General features: G+C 48.7%; 1 protein-coding gene across 2 annotated transcripts in view; it reads left to right on the top strand.

The window, feature by feature from the left end:
• Positions 1–19,840, top strand: part of SPON1 (spondin 1) — a 263,015-nt gene that overhangs the window by 221,556 nt on the left and 21,619 nt on the right. For both annotated transcript variants that reach the window (XR_006714095.1, XM_045484602.1), the window contains exon 7: positions 12,887–12,951. Coding sequence is in view for 1 of the 2 variants with exons in the window: in XM_045484602.1 (XP_045340558.1) it covers positions 12,887–12,951 (65 nt within the window). In the remaining variant the exon portion in view is untranslated. The remainder of the gene's footprint in view (positions 1–12,886; positions 12,952–19,840) is intronic.

A 19,840-nucleotide genomic window follows, 5' to 3' on the forward strand; every position in this document is an offset into this window, starting at 1 on the left:
ATGTATTTATATATAGTATCATATAATATATACGAATACTAATATAATGCTGGATTGTATACTGGAAATTTGCTAAGAGAGTAGATTTCTGGTGCTCTCACCCCAAAAAGAAAAAGGCAACCCTGTGAAGAGATGAATGTGTTAATTAGCCTGACGACAGTGACCATTTTACTACTACGTGCAGGCGCACCTCATTTTATTGTACTTCACTTTATCGTGCTTGGCAGATACTGCCTTTTTTTTTTTTTTTTTTTTTTTTTTTTAACAAATTGAAGGTTGGCAGCAATCCCCCATGGAGGAAATCTTTCAGAATTCCTTTTCCAATGGCACTTGCTCACTTCGCGTCTCTGTCGCATCTTGGTCATTTTTGCAAACTCTTGGGTAATTCTCGTTTTGGTAACTCTTTGGCAATTCTCTTCCAACTTTTTCATCATAGTTATGTTTGTTAGGGTGATCAGTGGCTCACTGAAAGCTCAGATGATGGGTTGCACTTTTTGGCAGCGAAGTATTTTTTCATTAAGATACGCACATTGTTTTTTTGGTTTTTTGGGTTTTTTTTAGACCTAATGCTGTTGCACCTTTGACAGACTTCAGCATAGTGTAAACGTAACTCTTATATACACTGGGAAAGCAAAAAATTCATTTGCCTCACCTTGCTGTGATATTGGCTTATTGTAGTGGTCTGGAACCAAACCTACAATATCTCCAAGGTATGCCTGTGCATGTATATCATCAAAACATTGTATTATACACCTTTTAAATATATAAATTTCTACTCAAAAAAAATTAGGCCTTTGAGAGGAGGAGTTGCTTGAGGGACAGGAATAAGTGGACACAGTGGACAATTACACAGAAGGAGGGGATATGGAGACATGTGAATTTAGTAATCGTGGCTAGCCTTTTGTCACCACTCGCCTGGCCCTTCACTTTCACTATCTCATTCAATCTGCACATATCTTATTAACCTACGAGAGGACATGGCCACAAGAGCAGGGACTGTGGTGCCTTGTCCACTGCCCTCTGCCCCATGCCCAGCACAGTCTCTGACCCATAAAAGGAGCTCAATGAATACATGTTTTACACATGAGGAATCCCCTCAGAGAGGGTGAGTAACTTCCCCAAACTTACACAGCTTGTAAGTGGTTGAGCCAGGATTTGAACTTCGGTCTGACTTATCCCACCACACTGCTCTTTAACTGTTGGTCCGTGATGCCACAATTAATAACTAGAAGTTGGTATTCATAGCCAGGGAAACTTCTCTTACCATGGGAAGCCTGACAGAGGCCAACCTCTTAAGTTCCTGGTAGGGACATCCCTTTAGTGTCAGCCACAACACAGAACTTCTCTGTTACCTCCCCAGTCTCTCCCCAAACCTCTGTGGAGGACATGGAGGGGGGTTTGGTCCTCAGGAGTGAGAAGGGTTAAGCTTTTACAGCTTATTAAAGCTGTTCCTTTGCATTTAAATAGCGCTATTTAAGAAAGCAGCATTTCTGGAACCTTATTTGATGCTAACATTCCCCCCCCCACCCCCACCCCCAGCACCTTAAGGCAGGCCTGTTCCTCCACTGTCCAGGTCATTTGGAGCTTCATTACTTAACAGTCTGAAAGCTTTTTATGGAAATCAGTGGATGAAGGGAGCTGATGAAGTGAAATGTTCTTATATTTAAGGATCCGGACAAACAAGCTGACAGTACAATACCTGAAGCTTCCACCTTGCTTTCTAATTCAGTCTAGGGTATTTCGGAGATCATCTCATTAGTGATATAGCTCTTTTAATGACGAACCCATATAGCAATGGAAAAACACACACGTATATGCTTTTGTATCTTTTTTTACTTTGCTATATGGTCTTCGAGGTCATCATTAAAAGAGCTATGTCACACATGAGATCATCTCTGAAATGTATTAAATGAGAAAGCAAGGTACAGTTTATGTAATCATCTATTTGTATAATAATCTAGCTACTATTGTGCAAAGAAATGGTAGGGGTAAAGACAACGTGTGTGTGTGTGTGTGTGTGTGTGTGTGTGTGTGTGTGTGTGTAAACATACAAATATAGAAATGAATTGATAATAGCCACTAGGTAAGGATGGTGAGATGTGGATATTCCTTTTTACATATCTCTCACGCCCTCTCTCTTTGTAACATCATATAATATGGTTATGTTATTTGGGTTTTTTTTTTTTTATTTTAAAGTCCTTATTTTAGTGCGTGAGGTAATTTTCATCTTGAGAGAGTGCTGATCTGGCCCTTTTCACCCGCATTAGCACCTGTATCTCAGAATACTTCAGTGGCTTTGTCAGTGAAGCCTTCTCCACATCCCAAACTCTCCGAGCCTGGCCCTCGGCTCACCGGCCCCTGCTGTGTTGGCCCCAGAGAGCCCATCAAAGTCTGGCACGCTGTGACTGCCCTTTGTTTAGGTCTGCCTCCCCACTCAAGAAAGCTCCATGAGGCAGGGGTTGGCGTCTCTCTTGTTCCGGCTCTGTCTCCAGCCCCCCGCAGTGGAGCCTGGCAGAGACTATGGGCTCACTCCGTATCTGCTGGGCGCCCGGCAATGCCCGTGACCTCAAGCATTAGGAGCTACAGCCCTGTGCCTTCCTCGTCCATCCTCTTGCTCTGGTTGGAAGGCCGCCCTCCACCTCGGGCCTGGATCTCACCCCTTATCTTTTCAAGCACTCCACTCCGAGTGCACCCTCTCTCCCGCGACAACGACTTCTCTTTCTGTATTAGATTATACCGTTTCATATGCAAACCTGCCGTGATGTCACTCATCTTTTAGGAAATAATCACATGTCCTTCCTGCTACTGCCAGTTTTCTCAACACCCTGCACAGCGCACTCCTCAAAAGAGCTGTTTGGGCCTGCTGGGGCACCGCCTCGCGGGCTGGTCTTTCCTAAACCTGCTTCAGTTGCATTTCCAGCAGTGACCAGCGAGGCAGCGGTGGCAGCAGTGAGCAAGTAGCAGGGCCTGCGGCAGCGGGGCAAAGGGGAGGGGGTGCAGCAGGGGACAAGGGGTCAGTGGGGGATAGTGGGGACAGCAGAGGACAGTGAGGACATGAAGGGAATAGTGGGGTAGCAGGGGTCAGCAAGGGGACAGTGGGGATAGTGGATGTAGCAGGGGAAGAGTGGGAGAGCAGGGGTATCGGGGGGCTGTGGGGACAGCAGGAGGCAGCGGGGAAGCAGGGAGACAGTGGGACAGTGGGGGTGGCAGGGGGCAGGAGGGCAGCAGGGGACAGTGGGACAGCAGGGTGTCAGGGGAAGTAGGGACAGTAGGGGAAGCAGGGGGACAGGGGGGTGTCAGGGGACAGAGGGGACAGCAGGGACAGCAGGGAGCAATGGAGACATTAATAGGCAGCGGGGAGAGAGCACAAGGGCTTTGAAGAGGCCGAGGGGGCAGTTCCCCTAGTGTCGTCAGCCTCTCTGGCTGTCCCTAGTTAGGCTCTTCGCCATCCCCACTCCCTTCTCTGTCTCTGCCCACTCTCCAGGTTCTTTGTCCTGTCACTTTAACTACCACCTATATGCTTATGCCTTTCAAATATACATCTCTGGCCTGGACTTGTCCCTCGAATTCCAGCCTCGTATATCCAACTGCTGACAAGACACCTCCCCTTGGAGTCATCCTTGACCCCTCTTAGTTTTACAACCCACATCCATCAGCACCTTGATGTTCTGCATCTCCCTTCAAAATAATGCCTTGCATCCACGGTCTCCTCACCTTGCAGTGCTCTCTCCTGTCCTGCTGCCCCCATGCCCCACCACTGTCCACTCCCTGCAGTGGGCAGAGCCCTCGGAACGCATCAATCGGGTCACCTGCTCCTGGGGGCAGACCCTTCGGCACAGGCTAACCCCACTGCATTCACCAGAAGTGCCCTCGGACCCCTGGGAGGGCCACACAGGCCAGGGGCTTCCTCTAGCTTGTCATTAATTAATCATTTAATTAGCTCACCCATTATTCATCCCTTAATCATACCCGACACACTTCCTCCAACCCAAGCCGATGCTGGGGATGCAGGGAAGGACACAGACCCCACCCCTGCTCTAGTGTTGGCTTCTGGGACTAGACCTGGACTGGAGCTGTCCTCAGAGGAAGGTACAAGGGGGAGACAGGGAAGAGGGATGAGGGGTGTTCAATGCTGTGCTTTTAAGATCACTGGAAGGACGCCTGGGCAGCTCACTTAAAATGTCCGACTTTAAGCATTCAACTTCAGCTCAGGTCATGATTTCACAGCTCATAAGTTCAAGCCCTGCATCAGGCTCTGTGTCTGACAGCTCAGAGCCTGGAGTCTCCTTCAGATTCTGTGTCTCCCTCCCTCTCTCTCTGCCCCTCCCCTGCTTGTGCTCTGCCTCTCTCCCTTTCAAAAATAAAACATCCGACTTGATTTCAGCTCAGGTCATGATCTCGTGATTCATGAGTTCGAGCCTTGCATGGGGCTCTGTGGAGTCTGCTTGGGACTCTCTGTCTCCCTCTCTCTCTCGCCCACCCCCCCCCATAAGTAAGTAAACTTTTTTAAAAAGTACAAATAAAATCTTTAAAAAAAAAAATAAAAAGACCACTGGAGATGCTCCCACGGGGCAGGATTGGGGCACTGCCCCATAGGTGGCATCACAGTCACCTTCAGCCAGGCCTGGCCGGGGCTTCCTTGCAACCCCTGCCTGTTTGAAAGCCACAGGGGACACAGGGTGGCTCAGTGGGTTAAGAGTCCAGGTTGAGCTCAGGTCATGATCCCACGGTTCGTGAGTTCAAGCCTTGCACCAGGCTCTGTGCTGACAGCTCAGAGCCTGGAGCCTGCTTTGGATTCTGGGTCTCCCTCTCTCTCTGTCCCTCCCCTGCTCATGCTCATGCGCTCTCTCTCTCTGTCTCTCTCTCAAAAATAAATAAAACATTAAAAAATTTTTTTAAAAAAGAAAGCAGACAGCCTCTGCTTCTCGCGTTCTCTCTCCCCTGTGACGTCGGAATCTCGCCTGGCCTGGCCCCTTTTTCACTCCTCTGCCTCTGGCCCTGGCACTTAGTCTTTTCCAATTGCTGGAGGCAGGGTGGAGGTGGGGAGGAGGGCCTGGGAAGATCAGGTGGAGAGAGGCTGGTGGGATGGAGAGACAGACATGCCCCATCGACCTCCCTAGCTCCCTCAGCTCCCTCCCGGGGGCTGCAGACTTTCACGTGCATTACAAAGGACAAAATGAAAAAGTCCGGAAAATGAGGTTAAACCCCGGATTGACACTTCGGTCCCCAAAGGACAAGCTAAACTGTTGCCGGTGGCTCATAGAAGCACACAGAAGGCTGGTCATCTCTCTCAGGTCATGGGGTGATGCCTCTCCTCAGAGCGCTCCACCTGCCAGAGTCAGCTGAGGGTAGAGGGGCGGTGGGGCAGCCCCCGGGGGCTCTGATGGGCCCCCCCTCTCCCGCTTCAGAAATACCAAGCTGCTTTCGCCAAAACGTCTCACGGGGAAATTGTTATCTGCGAGCCTTACACAATTTTCCCATCGGAATTACAGGCTGTATTTGAAAAGAACTAAAAAGACATTGAATTTGAAACGCTTCTGTGCAACCACATCACCTTCTTGTGGATCTGTTAATGGGCTCTGGGTACCTTCTCTGCCTTTGAGCTCACCGATCAGACAGTGGCTTGGGATGACGGCTGCTTCCCGGGCGTGAGGCACGCTATGGGCACTTCAACAGGCAGCCCAGGTCGCGGGGTGTCCCCCTGAAGCGGACTCGGAAATTGTGAAATCTGACCACAGCTCCTAACGCGGCCTGTGTCCTGTCCCTTCCTTCTCCTTCTAGTTCAGGCTGTTCCAGCACAGTTGTCTGGCTGGCATTGTCCTACCGCTCTGCCAGTGCCTGCCAGCTCCACGCTCAGATCTCTGAGGATCACTTCACGCAGCTAGGATGATGGAGTGCTGTTGGGCTGAGGCTCAGAGGGCACCAGCCCCTTCCTCATCACAGCCTCTCATTCATGCAACAAATATTGCTTGAGCATGTCCCAAGCATGGTCCCAAATATGGAGGCTACAGCACTGGGCAAGAGAGACAACAGCCCTTGCCCAAAGTGGGGGGGGGCCCTATTCTAGCAGGGAAAGAGAACCCCTCGAAAGTAAATAAGCAAAATCCACAGGGTATCGGACAGTGACCAAGGCGATGAAGAAAACACAATCAGATAAGCTGATGGGGGCGTGCCGGGTTGAGGAGCCAGCGAGGAATTGCTCTTTTTAGTCATGGGGTCAACAAAGACCTGAAGAGAAGGTGACGTTTGAGCAAACACCTGGAGGAGGCAAGGGTGTGAGTGTCGTGATGTCTGTCCGGAGGACAGCATTCCTGGCGTAGGAAACAGCAAGGGCTAAGTGTGCCCGGTCCATTCACGGGAAAATGAGACGTCTGGAATGACCAAAACAAATGAGAGAGGGACAGAGCCCTAAGGGATAGAGTTAGTGAAGTAACACAGGGCGAGGCTGGTCACGGAGGGCTGTGGGGGGCACGGAAGCTCCCCATTTGCTGTGGGGTGTGAAGCCATTGAAGGATTTTGACCTGACAAATGGCGTGGGATGGTTGCCGTGCGACGAGCCCAGGGGAGGGCCAACGAGGAGGCAGAGACACCAGCCAAGGAGCAATTGCAATCATCTAGGTGAGTAGTGATGATGGCTTGGACCACAGTGGCAGCAAGGCAGGTGATGGAAAGCGGTGGGCTCATAAATGCATTTTAGAAGCAGAGCTGACAGGGTGGACGGAAGGATTGGATGTGGAGTAGGAGAGAAAGAAGCATCAGGGAGGAGAAACTGGAAAGCTGGCATTGCCACTGAGCCGGCTGGGGAGAAAAGGGCAGGACGGGCTAGGGGAGAGGACGGTCACGAATTTGGTCTCAGACTGTTGAGTTTGAGACACCAATTCGACATCCAGACGAAAATGTTAAACAGTTGATACACAAGGTAGAAAATTAAACTTCAGTCATCATTGATGTATGTATAGTATTTTAAGGTATGAGACAAGCTGCAGTTAATTGTAAGGCAATATGGGACAGGATCAAGGACTTGAACCCAGCTGGATGGAGAGGGGTCAGCAAAGAAGACTGAGGAGAAACAGTCAGTGAGGTGAGAAGAAATAGAGAGGCAGCAGGTGCCAGAACCATATAGAAAGTGTTGCAAGGCAGAAGGAGTGACCAGCTCTCCTGGTCCAACACTGCCGAGGGGTCATGGAAGCTAAGAGCTGGGTAATAACCGTGGGCAGTGGTGAGAGCATTGGTGATCCTGACCAGAGCAGTATCGGAGGAGGGAGGCATCTCAGTTACTTCATCTGAAAAATGGGAACCATTTGCCTGCCTGCCTCAGACTTCTGCAGTACGGACCACAGACGACCACAGGCAAAGACATGGACCACCGCCAAATATGAACCATCTGTTTTTATTTATGACCCAGTAAACCCAGAGCTTGTCGAAACAATGAGAGACTATGTTGTGGGGCACAATTGATTTAAAAGATGCCCATAGCTCCATTATTACCTCCTAAAGTGGCTCATTTCCTGCTGCTCATCACCAAGACACCCACCAAGGGATGAAAAAGCTCCCTTCAGACATGGAAGCCATCAGGGTTGTTTTTTATGGTAAGTGGGAATTCTGGGATAGGATAGAAGCAAATAATGGAGCCAAACACCGTTCACGAGAGTCTACCTAAGAGGCCAGGCACTGCCCTCACAGAGGGATCTGGGTGACCCTATGCCTCAGAGCAAGAGCTCTTCGGGGAAAACTGTCAGCCAGCAGTAGCCACGCTCTTGCTGAAAACGACAAGCAAAACAGGAGAGGGACCAGAGCAAGATAGAGAGGAAGAGTAGTCAGGCCGGGTGGAAAGAGCAAGAGTTTTGGAGCCAGACACATCTGTATGGGAACCATGGTTCCTGGGTGGGCTGCAGGAAGTCACATGACTTCTCTGAACCTCAGTTTCCTCGTCTGCAAAATGAGATGATAGCTGTTCCCAAGGATTTTCCTAAGAAACAAGCTGATGAATACAAGGAAATGTGCGATGAGGTGGGGGGTCTCTCTGTGCACGCACGTGTATCACTGCACGTGCATTTAATATCATTGGTCGTTGGGTGTCTGCCTCTCCAGGAGCAGTTCCTCTCCAACGCAAGGACCCTGCGTCTCCCCTGCTCTTCATCAAAATCAGTTCTCAGGGCAGCATTAACATTCAGAACTCAGAATGTTCTAAGGCCTGCCAAGGCCCAGGCGGGGGACGGCGGGGGGGTGCTGACCTGTCAAGAGTGCCCAGCCCTCCCTGCACCACAGCTTACCCTCCCGGCTCCCCTCTGCCTGGGGTCACAGGGTGACGAGCGTGGTCTCCAGGGTCAGGCTGACGTTTAAACTCCAGCTCTGCCATTGCCTAGCTGGCTAACTAATTTGGCCAGATAAATGTGTTTCCAAGGATTAAAAGTGTATACCTACGTCCCTTGCAAATGTTGTAAGGATTAAATAAAATACTATATAAAGGTAACGAGCACAGTGCCTCTGCCCAGCACATAAAAGCAGTAGATCGCTGTGTTATTATTGTTGATGTTTCCATTACTTTCCCTCTCTGAGTATGGATTGCAGCCCCTTTCTCTTCCTGCAGGGAGGAGGCCGGTTGTCCGGGCAGAGTCCCAGACCATAGGTCGAGGGCAGGACACTCTCTGTGCCCCTTGGAGCAGAGGGGGTCTTGGGATGAGGAAAGAGGTTGTGGTTCAGGACTGGGAGATGAAGGTTCAGGCAGGTACAGGCACAGAGAGGAGGTGAGGCACGAGGCAGGGAGGAGGTGACAGACTCTGGCCTTTCACTGTGTGCATGGCTGAGATGCCCAGCGCTCTCCCACACTGGGGGCTGGCTCTGGAGGGCATGGGAAGGGCAGTGTTGGGCAAGGTTGGCTCTGACACCAACCCCCACCCGTTCCCCAGACCCACACTCTTACTCTCTGCTCTGCCCAGACTCGGCATCTCCTAATACTGATGTGATTTCTGCCTCCAACCTGTCCCGGGCCTGTGTTCGCTCCACACGGCCCTGCTTCCTCCAGAGCTGATCTCAGCCGGTGGCCTGTTTGGGGCTGTGTGATTCCCATTTGCTGTCGGTAGCTATGAAGTCTGAGTACAGCTGTGACATCTTCACAACATATTTACCAAAAGCAAAATGAAAGAGCTCATCCCCATGAAGATGGACACCAGTGACCTGTGGTTTCTTTGGGGTTTTTTATTTTAATTGGCACATCTCCGGAAAAGTGCTAATGTCATCCAAAAGAGGCATGAACTGTGAATATGCCCTGAAATAGTTGGTTTGAAAGAGTCCTATGGGAGATGTATAAGGGCTCTAAGGATTCTTGAAAGATCCTTTCTGTGCCTTAGAGACGTGTTAAGAGAGCTTTTCATTTAAGTCTGAAGTTTGGATTGCTTACTCTGACTTTAAATCCTTCATTCTTCAGAATGGAACACGCCCCGCCCCCCAAGCAGCCCCATCCAAAGCTCACCCAGCTACATGAACCTCCCATCATATGCTCCCTGAGACTCAGAGCTTGGCTTTAAGGGAGGGAGTATTCTCCCGAGGCTTTGTGGATTTGTAGATGCAACTGTGTGCTTCACAATCTGTACTCAAGCGGTGCAAATTGATTCTAATACCAGCTTGGCCTGAATGTAAATGAGAGTAAGAATAGTAACTAATATATGCATATTTGGGCACTGCATTAACACATTATATGAATGATGCCACTTAGTCCCCCAACAACCCCGTGTAGTAGAAACTCTTTCTAAATCCCATTTCACAGATGAGAAGGCGAAGGGAGGTCAAGAGACTTGCCAAAGGACACAGAGCTAGCTAATGGTGCAGGCAGGATTTGAACTCGGTGTGATTCTAGAGCCTGTACTCTCAAACATACCGCTCCCGTGCCGGCTGGAACAGTAAATACCCAAAAGATGGATGGTGTTCAGTGTGTCCAAAGGTGTGGCAAGATGGGCATATATGCATTCTCGTGGGGGTGTAAACTGGTACAGATTTTTGGAGCACGATTTGGTAGGTCCTGCCAAAACTCTAAATCTGCTTCATCTTTTAACCATCCCCTAGGAATCCATAACACAGGAAGCCTTGGGTTTGTAAACAAAGAAATATGTATACAAGTCTTCGTGACAGCATGGAAACAATTAAATATCCACCAATAATGCTAGTTAAGTAAATTACAGACCCTCCACGCTATGGAATTCTAGATACACATCAAAGGCCTTGCTTTTTCAATAATTTGCTGGATATGGCCATGGAAAAACCACTCTCCAGTCCTATAGAATCTAGGGTCTACCAGACAAGTTTGATGCTCCAAAGATTTTTAGCTTTTTAAATAAATTTTCCATAGTGCTCCTGCATTCTTATCTGATGGAATAACACAAATGATCACAAACAAGCAAAACTAAGCTATTGATCATGCAGATGGCATGCAACCACTAGATGAAACAATTTACAGCAACAAGCTGTTCTAAAGCCTGCACACGTGGCTCCATCATCCTTGGAGCCTCCATATCTCTAAAACTTACAGCTAGAGTTTCATCACCATGCATAAACACTAATGGAGGGCCCAAACAATTTTTGTCATTATATACTGCAAAAGCAAAATCAATATATCGTCAGCTGGGACTTGAAAACCAAGACTTCATTATAATGCAAGGTGCATCTGCAGGGCCAGCTAACATGGTGTCTATCTTAACTCCACCCACATTGATCTTACTTCTTAGTAAAGTATTTCTTCAAGGGCAAAAGGATTGTCATCAGACGGTATCTCGTTTCTTGGGTCTCATGTCTTGGGTTTCTCTTTGATGCCTCTTGACTTGGTTTACCAGAATTTAAAGATCTCCAACACTTTAAACAGCACCCAAAGGACTGCTATGATGCGGTATCTACTGACATGGAAAGTTTCCCATGGGATGGTATTAAGGAAAAAATTTGAAATCATGGTGCAGAATAAGTATGATGCGGTTTTTGTGGGGAGAGCCGTATCTAATGTGCACACACATACGCACACGCACGTAGTTGCATATGCAATGATACACACCAAACTGTAACATTCTGGAGAAGGAAGCAGAAGGCAGGGTAGATGCTGGATGGACTATGGTCACTATTCGCATTGTGTGCTTCTGTGATGCTAAATCTGTCTACAGTATACATGTACAATTCTGTTTATGCATTATTTTGTATATGTAAAATCAAAGAAAAACATATACTAGAGCCAGATGATGAAGGCCATGTAGGAAAACTCAGGAATTAAGAACTGGTCATGGGGGGCACCTGGGTGGCTCAGTTGGTTACACATCCAACTCTTGGTTTCGGCTCAGGTCATGATCTCATGGTTCATGGGTTCAAGCCCCGCATCGGGCTCTGTGCTGATGGCACGGAGCCTGCTTGGGATTCTGTCTCCCTCTTTCTCTGCCCCTCCCCTGCTCGCTCTATATCTATCTCTCTCTCAAAAATAAATAAATAAATATTAAAAAAAATAACTGGTCATGGGAGTTGTGAGGAGCTACTGAAGGGCTGAGGCAGGGAACAGAGACGGTCGGATTTGTGGCAACATGGAAGGTGCATTGGGGGGGAAGCAAGAAGGTATGGAGACTGTGGGAGGAGGCTCAAGGGACTTGAAGGCTGTGGGCACAGTGGGTCTTGGAGCCCGCCAGCTGTGGGGGCAGGAGATGGGGGAATGGAGGTTCACAGTAGATGTGCCTTTAGCCTGCTGGAGGAGGAGTGGGCTTCTGGGGTTGGAGGAAGGGCTCATTGCGAGCCATGGGATGTAGGAGATGACTGCAGGGTGGTGGGATTTTCTGGGCATGGTACCCACCAATTAAGAAGTTTGTCGGTTCATCCTAAATATGTCCTAGGCACTCACGCCAGGCATGGCTCTAAAAACTGGAGCAGAGATATAAGCCAGCCAAGCAAGTCTCTGCCCCGTTGGAACTCAGGGACCTGTTCAGTCAGCAACAGAGTACTTCCTTCCTCGGCTGGTGACATTCTAGGGTTTTCCAAGTACAGTGGACAGTGGCGTCTGAGCACTGCTGGGCCCAGCCAGGGGAAGGGGAGATCCAGGACCAGCTGAATCCTCTCCGGGGAAGGTCCCTAGCCAAAGCCAAATTTGGGCCCATGGAAGCCTTAAGCCTTGAAAAGGTTATGATACTCCTCTGCCCCGTCACTGAAGATAAAAACCCAAACAGACTGCCAAGTAAAGTTAAGCAAGATCCACAAACTTCTGCATTTCCCCCCTCGATGTTGACTTAATGCTTTCCTTCAAATTGTTAATTAGCAAATCCTTCCTCAAAAATCGGTTTTAAGGGCCCATGCTACACGCTGTCCAAAGCAAATAGAGCGGAATGATATGAGCGGCACAAGGGGTGTTGGCCTCAGACTTTGTTCTGGCCTCCTGTCCAAGGGAGTCCAATCAGGCATGTGGGTCTCAACAGCAGGAGAGGTCTGGGGCCGGTGGGGGAGGGGGGGTGGTGGTGACAATCCTCCGGAGCAGGTATTGGCTACCCTGCAACTCCTCATGCAGCCGGTGCCTGGACACAGAGTGCACAACCTGCCCTCCAGGCTGGGCATGATATAGAAGCATGGCCATCCAAGGCGGAGGCCGGGTCAGAGCTCCAGCTGCAGTGCAGGAGGGGTGGCCGGAGCTGGAAACCAGAGTGTGGCTCAGTGAACCCATCAGTGTGCAACACACAACAGACGCAGCGGGCACTGAGCCCCATCCCCCGGGATGGCCGAGGCTCCCGGGCTTCGCTACCCTGGGGGGGGGGATGGCTCCACACCTGGGCAGCAGGTAAGGGAGTAAGGGTGGACGATGTCACCATGTCAAACCTCTCTTGCTGCCATGAGCCTGGCTCTCCTCACTAAACAACTGTGATCCTTTTTTTTGCAGAGTGATGAGGTCCTCACCGTCATCAAGGCCAAAGCTCAGTGGCCAGCCTGGCAGCCTCTCAACGTGTAAGTAGCACACAGACCCTGGCCATTTCTCATACTCAGAGCCACCCACCGGCTGGCCACCACATGAGTTATGTCATTAAAGTCAGCAGTACCTCTCAGGTGCATGAGCAGGTGAGGTACACTGCCCACGTGTGGGCCTATCACACTTACCCGTATCTTCTCAGGAATACGGGCCTGGTCTTTGTCTCCCCCGATGGCTCTAATACCACAGAACCGGACATAACAGTTGCCATTACGTGTTCACTCATGTTCTCGGCCACGACCGACTGAAACCACCTTCGCACCCAGGTACACTCACTCTAGGCAGGTCTTACTCGTGGAAAACTAGATTGGCCCCAGGTTATCTCTTTCCTGTCTACTCTATCCCTTTAAGATTTCATCCTCCCTTGTATTTTGATGACCTAGGGTATGCTGATGGCTCCCTGAAGGACTACTCCGCCAGGCAGATATGTAGGTAGGTAAGTAGGTAGGTAGGTAGGTAGGTAGGTAGGTAGGTAGGAAGATAGGTAGGTAAGTAGATCATCCATCCATCAGTTTCTTGGACACCTGTCTGTAGATGGTGTACGTGGACCTTGAAATCATCAAAAAAACAAAACAAAACAAAACAAAACCAAATCCTATTGTGTTATCCTCTCCTTAGAATCCCTCCATGACCTCCTTTGGTCTCCAGGATCACTTAGAGAGGCCCCAGTGAGCCAAACATGCCCCAGCTCCTGCTTCCTTTTCCTTAGGGCTCATATCTTGCCTCTCTCTACTCTGCACCTCTCTCTGGCCATGCTGAGTCCTGTGCAGTTCCTTGAACGAGCGTTGGTTTCACTCCTCCTTCAAGGATGCAAGACTTGGAGCAAAGTTCCTGCCAACCGCATGAAAATGGTTTATGAAGAATGGCTTGGCCATTCTCTGGAGTCGTCTATACCCACCGACGATGGTGGTGATGGAGAGTGCAACGACACAGGCAGTGGGTGAGATTCTGCTCGGTGGGAGCAAAGGCAAAGTCAAGATGATGGGTAGAGAAGCACAGGATGGGGTAGCAGGAGCAGAGAGAGGAGTGCTCCCACAGGAGCAGTGAGGAGCAGGGAAGCTGCTGCCAGGCATCTGGTACCCACCTGTTTAACCATTCAGCAAATTAACCGTTCCTCCCCCACCCACGACGTGCCAGCCCTGTACACCCAGTCCCCAGCCTTTGGAACCCATAGCCATTGGGGCGGGGGGGGGGGGATGGACAATAAAGAGAGGTCTCCCACCCCAGAGCTGCCCTTTGCACACCTTCGGGTGACACCATACACCATGGTGGCCGTGCACACTCCATGGGGATAAATGTTATGATGAGGTTATAAGTGGTTCTGGAAGCCTAGAGAAGGGGCACAACCCAGCCGAGGATTGAGGAGGGGTCATGAAGGGCCTTGTTCAGAAGGTATCATACGGGGCTGAGTCTGCAAGGAGGCTCCTTGCCCTGGATTGGCCTAGGTCTGGGCAGAACTGAGGCCCTAAGTGGCGACCTGAGGAAAGAGAGACAGGCCCACACCTGGACAACTGACCAAGGGCAGCCGAGCTGGCTGCATAGAGGCCTTTCCAGGCTTGCTGTGATCTCCTCTGAGGAAGCTGGGGCCAGCGTGGTTGGAAACCTGCCCAGCCCTGGAAATGCCTTCCCCTCCAAGGAGAAGCAGCAGAGGCAGGGTCTACTGCCCCCAGCTGTCCCCTGGTAGGGGGGCATTTGCCTGTCTCAGGCCTGTCCCACCAAAAAACACCGATGTGAATTCACCGAGGCCCTGAGGCCCCGTCACATCATTAACGTCAGTCAGAAAAAAACACCCACCGTGAATCTTGTGCGCTCAGGCTCTCCTCAGCTGCCCCCAGCTCCCAAAACTGCATGTGGACGAGTCCTCACCTTGGGCTCAAAACCAGGCAGGGGCTGGGGGCATCTGGGCCAGAGTTTGCAGATGCCAGTGTTGATACCACTAGGGAAACCTGATCCCAGTTTTCCCTTAAGGAGCCCGGGGTTTAGGAAGGTGTAAATGGCAAAGCAGGGTGCTTCTGGAAGGAGAGCGGAAAGGAGGAAGAAAAAGCAGGGAGCAGAGAGCTGTCCTCTTGTCTCTAGCGCCTACTATGTGCCACGTACCCTGCCAGGACTTATGTTCCTCATCCCACTCCATCCTCATACTAACCCCATGAGGTAGGGGTCTGGAGCCTCACTTTGCAGATGAGACAGAGGCTCAGACCTCAGCAGCCAGCTCCGCTGGCGGAGGAACTAGAATTCCAACCCTCCCCAGCTGCCTCCACTCCCTGTGCCCCTTACTTATTACAAGGCCCCTCCAACTACGTAACAAGTCATTCAGTGTCCGTCTTTTCACCAATCAAGACATATATATATCTGCCAGTCAGACTTCGGACCAGCATGAAATTCACACTGTGACCACAACCAAATTGTCTGACTCCTGCCCCAGAACAAAACAAAACCGTGACTTTCACTTACCTTGTGTCCTTCCGTTAAGGATGACTGAAACATTTCATTGCCTCAACAAACATTTATGGCCGGTCTCTAAAGGGAAGTGCTGTCAAAGATACTTAGGAACACAGTGCTGAGCAGAGCAGAGTTTCTCATGAACTCACAGTTTAGTGAGGGAGAGACATTAACCAAATGCTGACAAATGTGACATGTCTGTGAAGATATAAGGTGCCATGAGAGAGCGTGACGGGGACCCTGACCCAACCTGAAGGTCAGAGAAAGCTTCCTTTAAGGGATGGCCATTGAGCTAAGAGTTAAGGAACCAATAGGAGCTGACTAGGTAAAGAGGCAAAGAAAGGGGAGAACATTCTAGAAAGTCTAGAGAGACTATCATGTGTAAAGACCCTGAGGAGGGTTCAGCATACTTAAGGTGCTAAACAGTTGTGGTATAACTAGGTCCAGAAATCACAGGCGAACTTGGTGTGGGGCCAAGGCACACATTAGGGATTTAGATTTTTCCATTAAGAGTAATGGGAAATCTTTGAAGGGTTTTAAGCAGGATGACAACATGATCAAATCTGCATTCAAAAGAAAACAAAACAGGGGTGTCTGGGTGGCTCAGTATGTTGTCCAACTTTTGATTTCCGCTCAGGTCATGATCTCACAGTTTGTGAGTTCGAGCCCTATGTCGGGCTTTGCACTGGCAGCTCAGAGGCTGTTTGGGATTCTCTCTCTCTCTCTCTCTCTGCCCTTCCCCCACATGAGCTCACTCTCTCTCCAAAACAAGTAAATAAACTTAAAAAAAAAAAAAAAAAAACAGTAACAACACTCTGGCTCCAATACGAGAAGGTTAAGAGTAGTGAGGGGAGAATTCACAGTGACCTTGACAAGGATGGTGGTGGTAGAGATGGAGAGAGGTACGGCGGTCGTAGAGAGGTGTAGGAGCAGAATCCCACAGGCTGCAGTGATAAGTTCAATGTGGAGAGTGAGGGAAGCAGAGACACCTGGATGAATGGGTTGGTGGGGCCACCTATTAGGTTCAGAATAGTAAATGAAGTTCAGTGGGAAAGACCATGAGCTCAGTTCTGGATGTGATACGTTGGAGAGGTACGTTGGAGGACATGCCTGCAAAGGAAGGAAACAGAAAAGGAGTAGCAAACAGACTGGGGAAGGAAGCTTGGCATCAGGGAAGCCAAGAGAAGAAAGTGCTCCAGGAGAGGGTGGTCAGCTGTGTCCAGTGCACCTGGGAGATCAAGTAAGATTAGGGCTGCATCATGCCTATTGGGTTGACCAACATGAAGAAAATCAGTGACTTTATTGAGAATCCTTTCCACTGAGCAATGGCGGGCAGCCTCCAGGGGGGTGAAATGTGAACGGAAAGTGAGGTTATAGAGTCAGCGAATACAGACAAGTCTTCTGAGTTCGCTGTGAAAGAAGAGTGGCTGGAACAGCTACTGCTCCAAGGAGGTAACAGAGTCAATGATGTTTTTTTGTCTTCTTCTTTTTTAAGATGGGGAAGACTTTTCTGTAAATTTGAAATATATATATATATTTAGGGACACCTTCCCAGCTTTCCCCCGTCCCTCAGACTTCATGAGACCCCAGTGGAACAGAATTAATCGATGGCAAACACCCAGACCTCCCAAACACCCAAACCCTCTCTGCTCAGTGCTACCAGCTCGTTAAGGGAAAGGAATTTTCCTTTGATTTTCCCATACCCCAGTCTCCCCTTCCCTCTTCCAAATCTCATTAGGAAGTCAAATTAGGAAGCCTCCACGCAGCCAAGTTTTGTTTTGCAGAAACAGCCCTGCCCCTCCTCACTGAGCCTGCCCGATTGAGGTTAATGGGATTCTATCCACCCTTGGGCCAGTGGAAAGCCGGGGTGACCTACTTTGTGAGGTCCTGCCCTGTGAAACTGACTTGCTTTTCAATGATCTTCATCTTTTTCCCCAGGACCACTTCTCAAAGGACAGCCATGAACGAAACAAATTAGCTGCTGACTTGTTTAGCTCAATAAATCAAGCTGTGGGTCTGTCAGCCCAGAGTGCAGGTAGAGACAGGAAAGACAGATTCTGAACAAAACCCACATCCTTCACCAGTTCCTCTGGCGCCTGAGTAGAAAATGGCCAGGTTTCCTGCAAATCAGTTCTAAATTTCTACCACCCAGTTCCTCCAGGTTAATCTGAATGCTAGGAATTACTGGAACTTCTGCAAATAATCTTTATTCTTACAATGGATTTTATAAGGGACTGTAGTCTCTGTAATTATTTCCAGCCACTCTGTTTAATTCACATTTGATTAGACAGCTGTCCTTGTTTTTGAGACAGATGAAGGGAGGGTGGACTAGAGACAGTCACCCTCTCCAGAAATCCTGCCCGGCAAATCACCCAAGCCATGGCTCTCCCCATGAGGACAAAGGCATCTCTCTCTTTCTCAGATCAGGGCTGAAAGTTTCAGGGCCCTTCCCGTCTCCTGTAGCACTTGCCCAGGTCTGCCGATACCCTCAGGATTGTAAAGAATGGCGTTGGACAAGAGGAGCAGGCAGTAGATCTAATTGGCCAGAGGGACCCGGAGCCCTAGATGCCTCCAGGTTATAAGCAGTTTTTCCGAGGCAGAAACCTCAGACCTACCACGCGGGACTTCAGCCTAGTGCGTGACTCTTGCGCCCTCTAGTGGTTAGATTGAGTTTCTGCAACTTCGAAAGCTACGGGGGATTATTTGAAATACATGAGAGACAGAACTCGGCATATGAGTGACCTGAATCGCCACTGACTAGAGTCTCACCAGTGACCTGAGTTACACTGGTTTGGATCTGAAATTTAGAAGGAGATAATAAGTTCTTAGGAGGAGCATAAAAATCCCTACTGCCTCTTTTCTTTTATGGTGTTCTTTGAAGTTTTGTTTGGAAAGGCTTAATGAGCAAGAAATCAACATTTACCAAGTCCTAGGATGTGCCGGTCACAATGACAAGCAGTTTCCTCACGAAAAGCCCTTGGGTGGGTAAGATGATGCTCCCATTTTGCTGCCATAGTAGGTGCAAAGGGCGGGGGGGGGGGGAGGGGGGCAAAAAGCCCCTGGCACAGAGCTAGCAAGCTGCTGAACCCAGATGCAAATCCAGCTGCCTCTTCCAATATCCTTTGTTCTTCCCTGCGCACCATGCTGCCTCTCTGAATGTAAAAAGGTGAAGCACTTCTCCATGTCTTCATCTGGTCTTCCTTATTCATTTTTCTGGTGTGAATTGTCTGTTCATAACTTTCCTTTATCTGTCGAGATTGTGGTGTTTTTCTTACAGATTTGGATTAGCTCTGTATATATGACAGTTACATTTGTCAGTCACACTGCATGGAGATGTTTTTTCCAACATGCCATTTTTTTTTCTCGCTCATTCAACCATGTTGTTTCATTACACAGATGTCTTTAGTTGGTTCATAATTCAATGGTTGGTTCATAGTTACTTTTGTTATTGCTTTATTGTTTCAAAGCAGAGGAAATTAACATTTCTCTAGCAAATCAGTAATCGACATGTCCCCTATAATCTGGTTGCTGTCTATTTAACTCTGGATTATTTATTTAGGTATGTGAGATTAAGTGCAAATTCCACATTTTTAAGAAAAACTGCAGTCAAGTTGGCCCCACCCTTTTGGCACAATCTTTCCTTTTCCCCCTAATTTGAGAAGTCTGTTTTGTATAATACCATATCTAAAGTTTCTGGGATCTCCAATCTATGCCACTCATTTATATTTCTTTCTTGTCCTGAATAGGCTTCCATTTTAATTATCATGATTTATAACATACTGTTATCATGGTATGGCCAGATCAACTCTCTTTGCTAAAAAACTGATGAAAAACTTAAATCCCAGAACAGAAAAATAAAACCAAATTCACAAAATATCATATCTGGAAAGATATGGCATATAAGAAAGCATGAATGTGGATTTTTATTATGGTTTGGACAAATTAAAGAACTCCAGTCGTACCAAGCATTTCCCAAAGAAAACTCCCATATATTCTTATCCATTTCATTATTTTAAATAGCATTTTTATTATGGAAGTAATAAATACTTTGAGGTGATTTTTAAATTAAATTTGAAGGTCAAAGGAAGTATAAGAGCTCCATTCATTTCCTAGATTAAGTAATTTATTTAAAACAAATATTTGAGGAGAATCCACTTCATGCCAAGTTCTAAGTCAGGCTCCGAGATAGAGCTGTAAGCAAGACAAAAATGGTCTCTACTCTTCCGGAACCTAATGTACAAGATGGAAATTCAACCAGAACCCCAAGGAAAGAGCGAGCTCATCGTGCTCTGGGAAAGTGCACCCGGGGTCCTAAACAATTTGAAGAGAGGTCAGGAAATGCTTCCTGCAGGATGCATTATGGGAGCTGGGGATCAGGGGATGAATTTCCCAGTCAAGGGTAAGAGAAAAGAGCAGAGCATAACTGAA

Source organism: Leopardus geoffroyi, chromosome D1, assembly GCF_018350155.1.
Source record: "Leopardus geoffroyi isolate Oge1 chromosome D1, O.geoffroyi_Oge1_pat1.0, whole genome shotgun sequence".
Taxonomy (NCBI): Eukaryota; Metazoa; Chordata; class Mammalia; order Carnivora; family Felidae; genus Leopardus; species Leopardus geoffroyi.